This window comes from Apodemus sylvaticus, chromosome 22 (genome assembly GCF_947179515.1).
Source record: "Apodemus sylvaticus chromosome 22, mApoSyl1.1, whole genome shotgun sequence".
Taxonomy (NCBI): domain Eukaryota; kingdom Metazoa; phylum Chordata; class Mammalia; order Rodentia; family Muridae; genus Apodemus; species Apodemus sylvaticus.
Genome location: NC_067493.1, coordinates 5,540,863 through 5,551,989, shown reverse-complemented (window position 1 = coordinate 5,551,989; position 11,127 = coordinate 5,540,863). Strand labels below are relative to the sequence as shown.

General features: G+C 36.9%; 1 protein-coding gene across 1 annotated transcript in view; it reads right to left on the bottom strand.

Moving 5' to 3' along the window:
* The window catches only part of LOC127672898 (zinc finger protein 431-like), a 29,754-nt gene extending 19,879 nt beyond the window's left edge, over positions 1-9,875 (bottom strand). The window contains exons 1-3 of the mRNA XM_052168331.1: positions 9,827-9,875; positions 9,559-9,619; positions 7,672-8,498 (exon numbers count right to left, since the gene is read on the bottom strand). Of these exons, the coding sequence (XP_052024291.1) occupies positions 7,672-8,498; positions 9,559-9,619; positions 9,827-9,860 (922 nt within the window). The 5' untranslated portion in view covers positions 9,861-9,875. The remainder of the gene's footprint in view (positions 1-7,671; positions 8,499-9,558; positions 9,620-9,826) is intronic.
* Between the last annotated feature and the right edge of the window lie 1,252 nt (positions 9,876-11,127).

Sequence of the window (11,127 nt, the reverse complement as noted above, 5' to 3'; positions counted from 1 at the left end):
AAGATCATAAACTCAAGTGACAGCAAATGCTGGTGAGGATATTGAGCAAGGGGAACATTGCTACATTGCTGGTGGGAAGGCAAATTTCGACATCCAATTTGGAAATCAATTTAGCATTTCCTCAGAAAACTGGGAATAGTTCCACTTCAAGACCCAGATATATTACTCCTGGATAAAATACACAAAAGATGTTAGAGCATCTCACAAAGACCCTTGCTCAATTGTGTTCATAGCAGCTTTATTCATAATAATCAGAAACTGGAAACAAATTAGATGACCCTCAGATGAAAAATAGATAAGGAAAATGGTACAACTACACATTGGAATACTATTCAGTGATTAAAAAGCAAGATATCATGAATTCTGAAGGCAATGGATGGAAGTTGAGAATATCATCCTGAGTGAGGTAACCCAGTCTCAAAAAGACGTGCATAGTATGTAACCACTTGTAAGTGGATATTAGCAGAAAATGCAGGTACCACATTATACTCAACAGTGCCAAATAAGCTAAGCAATAATAAAGGCCCCAGTAAGGAAGCTTCAATCTCATTTAGAAGAGAGAATCAAATAGTCATAGCAGGAACATAGAGAGAGGTAACTTGGAAGAGGGGAGGGATCAGGTGTGGGGAAGGACAGGAGAAATGCCCAGATGGCCATGAAAATGAATGGAAATCTGCAGCTGATCAGGGTGAGGTGGTGGTGGCTATCTCCAGGATGATACCTGGCCTGGGACAAGCGAGATGCTCAAGAATCAATGGGGGTGACCTTAGCTGCTGTGACTCACTACATTGGGGATATGGAACTTGACGCGACGATGTCCTGTATCCAGACAGGGACCCCAATGGAAAAATAGAGACACCAACCCACTCATGTTTTCTCTGTGCTTTCTTAGAGCTTTTGGTCCCCATTTCTTTCCCTTCCACCTCAATTTTGTGGGCTAGGTAAGCACGCAGTTGCCCATGGCCACCAGGTTTCAGACCTCTCTCCCCTAGATAGAGTACTAAAGAAAAGCAGAGCTGTCTATCTGTCTGTCTGACCAGGCTGTGCCTCATGACACCCAAGCTGCTGAGCAGGCTCTGCTTTCCTCAGCTGTGTAATCCTGGAAATCTGAAACAGAGAAATCACTCCAGGGGATGACAAACAAGGCACTTCCTCATGTCTGTACAGTTTATACCAAAGAATCAAATTTGTAGTCTGTGAGAGTGAAAGAGGCTGTGAAGGCCTTGGCCTTCCCCTACTAGAGACCCTCCAGATCCATGTGTGACCTCTGCAATAGAAGCTAATTTCACCTTAATAAACATAAACGTGTTAATAATCATGCTAAGACTATTTTCTCAAAATTTAATTGCTCATATATCACACAAAGTTGTATTAGGAGACATACAGTTACTGAGTATAACCTTATCCTGCTTCGTGCAAAATTCCTCAGTTGTTTCCATAAAACTACTGGCCTTACAAGAAGGCCAAAAATCAGTCTTCTAACACCCACCACAAACAATGACATTCATTTTTAGATTGTACACTTGAGTGTTTTCTTCCTATAGCAAGTGTAACACTGCCCTAGTTATGTTGTTAACTACATACTGAATAGAAATTATAATAATCCTAACTGTCTGACTTCTGTGTATTGTGGTGGTTACTCCACTTGCCTAATAGTATCCTTCCATGCATGTGGTCCTTGATGACTGTCTTTTTATCAGACTTTTTGTCATCTGCTTAGTTTCATTTTGTCTCCTTGGAAGGACTATCCTCTGAGTCATCATAACTGCTGCTATTTCTATATCACCACTTTGGTCAGTATAAAATGTAGGAGGATTCACTGTACAAACACCAAAAAGTACAGATATCCTCCCACATGTGACTACAGTGCCAGCCCAATTATATCCAACTTGTCACAACTTCCCCACTTCTGCTTTCATGGAAAGGCAGGAGAATTTGTGAGAAACGTGAAGAATGAGAAAGGCTAAATACAAGAATGTAAGACGCATTGCCATACAACCATTTCTGCAAATTAGGTAAGGAAGGTGGGTCAGGTGTGTGTGGTGTCCATGCAAACCAGAGGATCTGCATCCCATGAAATGGACAATTGAAGAAAACCTAAGATGCTGATTGGAAATAATATTCTGTGTGAATTACAGGTTATATGCAGATACAGTCAGCATGCTGGAGAATTAATCTGCTGTACATATCATCCTCTGTGGCTTTGATATATCTCTCCCTTTAATATCCCCTGGTCTATAATATCATGTAAAGAAACACTCTAAAATTTCCAAGAACAGGGATCCTCAAATGCACACACACACACACACACACACACACACACACACACACTGACACATACAAACACACACATATAAACATAGACACACAATCATATGCACAGACATACAAAAACACACAGGCATGCAGAGAGAAAGATTGGATAAACAGAGTAGGGAGAGAGAGAGAGAGAGAGAGAGAGAGAGAGAGAGAGAGAGAGAGAGAGAGAGAGAGAGAGAGAGAGAACACAGGAACACTCTCAACAGAGACACAGAAAACACACACACACATACAAAAAAGTCACTACTATCATATTAGGAACTTGTCTTTATTCAGGTGCTTTATCTATTTTCTAAAAGACAGTCCTGAGATATGCACTAAATCACAATTTCAAAAAGTGTTCTCTCCTTTTGTGTATGTTAAAGAACTTTATAGATTAGGAGCCATTTGGTTTAAATCAGGATAGGTATAAAATTGTATGCTGACTCCACAAAGTTCAGGATATTTGAAAACTACTATCATTATAAAAATATTCAAATAAAGTCCAGGCCAATAAGAAAGAAGGGAAGAGGACCATAGAGAAGCCATATGACAAGTGTTGCCATTTCATGTTAGGAGAGGCCTGTGTGCAGCTCTCACTGTATGTATTTAGTGATGCACTGTGATCCAGGATGTTCGCACACTCACTGTGTCCTGTCTGAAGATATTTTCCAATGGTTTCCTTTCTGCTCCTACTCCTGGGTGCTGGGGTTATAAACATGGACATTGAGTCTGATTGTACAGTACTTGTGGATCAGACCATGTCTTTACACACATTCAATAAAAACTCACCAGGCCGTGGTGATGCAAACCTTTAATCCTATAACTTGGGAGGTGGAGGCAGGGGGATTTCTGAGTTTGAGCCCATATTTGTCTACAGAGTGAATTCCTGGATAACTAGTGCTATACAGAGAAGCCTTGTCTCATAAAACAAAAACAAAAACTAACTAACTAACTAAATAAATAAATAAATAAATAAATAAAATAAAAATAAATAAAAAACCAAAACTAAATAAAAAATTAAAAATAAAAAACCCAAAGAATCAAAGAAACCAAGAATGAAAAACAAAGAATCAATTAAAAAAAAACAAAAAATCAAAAGACAAAACAAAAACTAAAAATATTAGCAAAAAATAAAGAAAATCAATGTCAAAAAATGAAAAATAAATAAATAAATAAATAACACCTCCAAAACAAAAAATCAATAAAAAACAAAAAATAAAAAAAAAACACAATGAAGCAAAAAAAAAAAAAACATAAAAAACCCAAACAATTAAAAAAAAACCTCTACAAATTATCATTCCTATCAATATCTATCTTAATTAAATCGGAGTTCAAGAGAAGTGTCTCCTGAGGAGCAGTGCACATGATGAAAACTACACTGGCAATGTAGACATGAATAAACACTTAAATAGAACAATTAAACTGATATAATTTTTAATAAGAAAATATTATTACACATGGTTGTTCTGACTGCTGAATGTCTTTGTCCCACATGCACACAATTCCCACAGAGTCCAGGAGCAGGCATCAGACTCCACCAGAATTCAAATTAAAGAGGTTTGTAGCTGTCAGGTGAGTCCTCTGGGACGGCAACAAATGTTGTTAATGGAGAACACTTCTCTCCTGCACACACTACACTTGACTTTTGTCCTTCCTGCCAAGTGTGCAGGATCACTCCCAATCACAGAGAGAAAATTCTGGAAACCTGCAGTGACAGTAACATGAGGGAGCCATGCTAATTGTCTTAGGCTGCTACACATCCATGCTAGGATCTTTTGAGTTCAGGAACCAGCAGCAGGATCAGTGATTGTCAGTTTACAACAGATTTGTCACCTCTCATCTAGGATATCAATGCAGATTAGGCTCAGCAGATGACAGATACATTTTTGTTTGTTTGTTTGTTTGTTTTTGTCTTTTGTTTTGTTTTTTTTTTTTTGTGGTTGTTTTGTTTTTCGAGACAGGTTTTTTTCTGTATACCCCTGACTATCCTGAAACTCAGTCTGAAGACCAGGCTGGCCTCGAACTCAGATATCCCCCTGCCTCTGCCTCCCAAGTGCTGGGATTACAGGTGTGACATACACAGTTGAGCAGACCCTCCTGGATGTGAATGTGGGTAAGAGAATGGTGGACGTCTGGGTAGGCAATGGTGGGAGGATCCTTACACCCAGCTGGAGTGGACAGAGCCTGACTCAGAGTCCACATGCACCTGGTGGAGAGTGCGTCTCTGCAAGGCTAAGGATGGAGAGTGTTGGTTAGCGGTGCTCTTCTATTGTTTCTTCCAGTGCTTTTTTCTTGTGAAGATCCCTAGAAAGAATCTGCTTCCTGAGACTGACAGTGCATGCAAATTTATGCAAATTACCTCATGTGTATGTGTGTGTGTGTATGTGTGTGTGTGTCTATAATATATAGATGTTGGGAACAAGCAAAAAGAAATTTGTCCTAAGGACTGCATTTTTGTTAACAACATTCATTTAAAGGTAAGTTCAAACTAAATTTAAGTGCCAGGTGATAGCTGACCTTAGTACTTAACAATATCTATGTAGCTTTCATTATTCATGTTTTGGTCCCCAAAACATAACAACTATTCCTAACCATAATTTCCATTACTCTTGCTTTATTCCTCAAAATATAATGCCTGTCCCTATCCACAAAAGAACATATGATTATGAGAGGCGAGAACATAACATCTATATTCTGTATTAGTTGAAATACAATAAGAATAGAAAAATGTACTGATTGAGGGGAAAATGTAGGTATAACTTGTCACTGGTATTTGTGGATTTCAAGAATTGAAGCTATATAACTTTCAGACTCTGTGAGGGTAGGAGTAGAATATTTCAGATAAGCATGGGAGTGTATTTTTCTCGCCCAGATTTATCAGTACTGACTTGCTTACAATAATTTAATATTTCCTTTCTTCTGATGGCTGAGTTGTGATGGATTTCAGTGGACACACAACCTAAATGCTTTACCACATTGCTGTATTTCATATATTTTCTCTCCAGCATGCGTAATTTCATAATGATAAAGACTACAGATTTTTGCAAAGCCTTCACCATATCAAATATATTCACAAGGATTATCTGCAGTACTAATTCTTACATGATGAAGAAGACTGTAGAATTGTGCAGAAGCTTCATCAACCTAAATTCACTCACTTTATTCTAAATTAGATTTACAACTACTAAGAATAGATGAAATGATCAATGCAACATTTATAAAAGAAAACATTTAATTGGGGTCGTCTTTCAATTTCAGAAGTTTAGAACATTTTCCTCATAGGAGGAAACATGGTACACATACAGGCAAACATAATGCTGGAGAAGCATAGGAGAGTTCTGCATATTGATCCAAAGAAAGTTAGGAAGAGACATCTTCCAGTGTGCTAAAAGGAGGGTTTCTTCAGCACTGGGAGGATCCCCAAAGCCCACCCCAACACTGTTAAACTTTCTTCCAAAAAACCGCACCTCCTATTATTTCCACTCCCTCCCCCACATAAATCATACCTACCACATTCCACTGCCTGGCCCCATATGATTGATCAAACACAAGAGTGTATGGCATCCATACTTAAAGAAAGCATATTGCAAAATCCCTGATCTCCAATGTCAAAAGGCACCATCATCTATCAAAGTCTCGAAAATGTTAAAAATCCAAACGTCAAAGACTCTTCTGTGATTAATCCTATCAAGCAAGAGTAATCCGCTATATTTTTTGGAAACAATAAAGCACATCATACACCTTGAAATTCACAGGATATACTTTATTATTCGTAAAGGTAATCATGAGGAAATACTGGACTGAATGAAGACCAAAGCCGGCAGAACAATCTCCAAACTCTGCATCTCCATGTCTGATGTCAAAGTGTTCTTCAGGTCTCCAACTCATTTCTGCTTTGTTCATTGAAGCACAATTTATTTTCTTTAACTGGTTTTATTCAATTCCTGAGCAGGTATCGTATAGTTCTAAGATCTCAACAACTTGGGGTCTCTAAGATAACTTCAATTTCACAGGTTCTGGTTTCAATGTCCTGGATCCACACATGATCTTCTCTGCTCCTCCAAAGAGATTGGGTCACTTTTCCAGCTCTGCCCTTTGTATCACTTTTAGCTCTGGTTGACTGCATTCTCCTGCTCCTGTTGTTCTTACTGCTCATCCCATGGTACTTCTATCTTCAAGATGCTGGGTTCTTCTGCTAGAACTAGTCTTGACCCATAGCCTCCCTTATGCTTGCTCAATGGTGCCAAGCCTCAGCTGTTCTGCATGACAACTTCATGAATTCGAAGTCAGTACCACCTGGGTTATTCTTACACATGACCAAGCCAAGCTGCACCATGAGGTGCAACCTTGGTGAGCTCAAGAACACACCTTTTTGTCACTCATAAAATACTAGTCAGTTTTCACCACAGTGATGCTGATTTCTTCTTCATCACCTCTAATTACTAGCTAGCCAGCATCAATTGTGTCAGTATTATTACCATTTAAGACCGAGCTGCTGAGTTCTGCTGCTTACCGGGGCTGGAACACAGTTCCTTCTGTTACTTTATCAGCAGCTTTCAATATTTCAAATATATGACTGCCTAATCTTGGCTTTCCTGGAACTTGCTTAGAGATTTACCTTGATCTCAAAGATCTGCATGACTCAGACTCATGAATGGTGGGTTAAAAAGCATGTAACACCATGCCTTGAACTAAGATTTTCTGTTTTTTATTTTAAAATCAGATCCCAGAATCCAAATCTATCCCTTGGCAATTTGACACATACTTGTATGTTCATATGTCTACATCAAAACAATAACCAGGTAATAAAAATTCCTAACATGATACAGTTCTCTTTCATACAACTGCAAATCCATATGTTTAGCTGAATGTAATCTTGTCCTAATATAACCATTCCTTTAATGCCATTGAATATCCTTGATCACAAGATTAAACTTCATTCAACTTCCTGATGATGCCTTGTATTTTGAACCTTTCTTTATTTAATTTTTCCTTTCTTAGTTTCTATGCTTGTTAAAAACTTTCAGGCCAAATTCTATGAGGTGATTTTCATGACTTACTTTGTCAATACAATTAATGTAAACATATTTACCTTAACCTCAAGGAAACTCTTCAGACGAGGGCAGCAAACTTCTTTGCAAAACCATAAAAAAAAAAAAAATCTCCAGAATGGAAATAATCCCAAGCACCCATGTCTATCATATCCTACATGATACCCTCCTAATTCCCACTTAATTCATGATCATATTCATTATGTTTCTCTCCAGCACACAGAATTTGAAGACTTATCCCTGGTGAAAACACTTTACCACATTGATTACATTAACAAGTTTTCTGTCCAGTGTGTTCTTTTATGATACTGGAGATGACTGGGTCTTGCAAAGGCTTTACCACATTGATTACATTCATAAGGTTTCTCTCCAGTATGTGTCATTTTATGTCTTTGGAGACCACTGCGATGTGCAAAGGCTTTACCACATTGATTACATTCATAAGGTTTCTCTCCAGTATGTGTCATTTTATGTCTTTGGAGACCACTGGGATGTGCAAAGGCTTTACCACATTGATTACATTCATATGGTTTCTCTCCAGTATGTGTTCTTTTATGTGTTTGTAGATTACTGTGACATGCAAAGGCTTTACCACATTGATTACATTCATAGGGTTTCTCTCTAGTATGTGTCATTTTATGATATTGGAGATGACTGTGCTGTGCAAAGGCTTTACCACATTGATTACATTCATATGGTTTCTCTCCAGTATGTGTTCTTTTATGTCTTTGGAGATCACTGTGACATGCAAAGGCTTTACCACATTGATTACATTCATAAGGTTTCTCTCCAGTATGTGTTCTTTTATGTCTTTGGAGATCACTGTGACATGCAAAGGCTTTACCACATTGATTACATTCATGAGGTTTCTCTCCAGTATGTGTTCTTTTATGAATTTGGAGATAACTGTGCTGTGCAAAGGCTTTACCACATTGATTGCATTCATAAGTTTTCTTTCCTGTATGTGCCATTTTATGTGTTTGGAGATTACTGGGTCTTGTAAAGGCTTTACCACATTGATTACATTCATGAGGTTTCTCTCCAGTATGTGCTATTTTATGATATTGGAGATGACTTGATCTTGTAAAAGCTTTACCACATATATTACACTCATAGGGTTTCACTCCAGTATATCTTCTTACATGCCTGCAATGATAATTAGCACATGTGAAACCTTTACCACATTCATTACTCTTATCATTCATGTAATTAATATGAATTATGTTTACAATTTGTCTAATAGTAAAGAAGCATCAGATCTTAAGGTTTTAGCACTTTATATGTTCATGGTGTTCTCCCTCATCATGAGTTGTTCAAGACCCCTGTGATGGTTATTACATGGCTCATATTTATAGTACCCTCTTTTTACATGATGTATTTTAGCTATCTGAATAAAGTTAGAAAAACTCTGATCTGCATAACACTAACTGTATTCATATTTTTCCTCTAGTGTGAATTACAACACATGTGACTGGGAACCAGGACACACAGAAAAATTTCCAAATTCCTAGTACCCATAAAGATTGTTGTACACTATGAGTTTTGGGATATTCCCTGTAAAGCTAAAAACCCAAATAATTGCAAATGTCTTTCATATTTCTAATTTCTTTCGAAGGCAGAATACTACATATCTTCTTGTTTTAGAACAAAAATTTTATGCTTCTTCTTTCCATATCCCTATGCTCACATGATTATTATCCATGGTGACACATGATATACTTAATAAAAAGAATGATAAATGAAAGGTTTACGCATTGCATTCACACTGTTTGAATTTTTGTTTCTCATAACATGTGCTATATGGACTAATGTTTCTCCACAACAATATTCTTGAATCTCATAAAATGTCCTCTCACCAAACTGAACCATATTACTACAAGAATATTAGTATCACCAAATTTTGTATGGACTATTTGCTTATTAGAATGTTTTGGGTATAAATTTATCACTATTCAATGTGCAATTTCTAAATACTATGAGACTATACAGATTGGCAAATCCACAGCACAGGTCTAATGGAGCTACTTATCAAATGGATACACAAATCACATATCGGATCTTGAGGTCCATGGTTTTGTAAGAATATTATAATCATATCTACACTTAAAGGACTGTTATTTTACACTCTAGCTTTTTGCTGGAGAATCCATAAGATATTAAAATTTCCTCAGAGACAAATTTGTATCAGCTTGCACATGAAAATTACCTTTCATAACTTCTATTATTTTGACAATGTTCTTCAAGATGATAGTCTTCCCAATTATAGCCTAAAACATAGTACCAGAAAATGAATGAAATACTATTGGAAAATAGGCAAAATTAAAGGTACTGTGAATTTTAACTGCACCGTTAAAGTACAGTGAAAATTCAGTGAAACTGAAATATTCAGCTCAATTTTCATACAATTAAAATAACAGAAGTTCATCAATAACCAAGAAACATTTGTTTCCTTCAGAAAAAAATAACAGTCTTACCTATAGCTTTGAGGTTCAGGTAGGTTTCAAACATCACATATTTGTAGAGACTCTTCTGGGAAGGATCCAGCAAATTCCACTCTTCCTCCGTGAATTTCACATGCACATCATCAAAAGTCACTGCATCCTAAATATCCCATACAAATGTACAACACAAAGCTTGATACTAACATCACCGGAAAACAAATATATGCTTTCTTAAATATATACTCATATAATTCTCGTGCTTAGTCTGCTTATTTTCTGACTCAGAATTTATAATTACTTTGTCATTTTAGAAGGAGCTTTAATTATAAGATACACTTCTGTCACTTTTGAACACTTTGAATAGGATACAGCTTTGCCAGAGAAATGCAAATTGAGAGGGACATGCAGGGGAAACAGTTCCACAATTCCGAGCACACATCTGAAAAATTGTATGAACAATTGCTAACAAGAAACATGATGGGCAATCTGGGTGTATTTTCTCATGTCTTTAATCACAGAGGCACAGGCAGGTGTATGTCATTTACCTAGACACTGGCATGACCTTTGTAATGTGTTCTAGGAGACTAAAATGTATATTTTAAGATCCTCAATCCCTACAAAAAACAACCATGGGAAAAATGATACTGAACTCATAGTTCTTTATGAAAGTTCCTACAAAGAATTATAAATCCACAGAACATCTGTACTCACCTGGCAGAAATATGAAGTTTAATCTATAACATTTGGCCAAATTTCAATACTAAAGTTATCGATGAAAAACTACACAAAAATAAGCTTACATTACCAATATAAGACATGTGTTTTTTGTAGTTTCTCTACTACTTTAAGGACAGACAAAGCTACACAGCAAAATTTGGTTTGGAAAAGAAAAGCAAAAAAATAAAATAAATATAAAAATATAAAACAACTAGACTTGTAAAATAGATTATCACTGAATTGCAAATGTACATATTGCATTTGATATGATTTAAGGAAAGAGATTATAGTGCATATATGGGAGCATGAGAAGAAAGTTGAAGGGTCAGTTTCAACCACAACACAGTACACACCAAGGACACAATGTTTCCCCTCTAAAAGAAATGCTGGGTAAAATTTGGAGCAGAGACTGAGGGCATGGCCAATGAAAATTTGCCCCACTTGAGAGTGCCATTCTATGGACAAACACCAATCCATGACATTATTAATGACACTCTGTTATGCTCCCACACCGAAGCCTGGATAAATTGTCTATTGAGAGGATCCACCCACCAGTTGACTGAAAAAGCTGCACAGATCCAGAGTCAAACCTTGCATGGACCTTGGGGAATCTTATG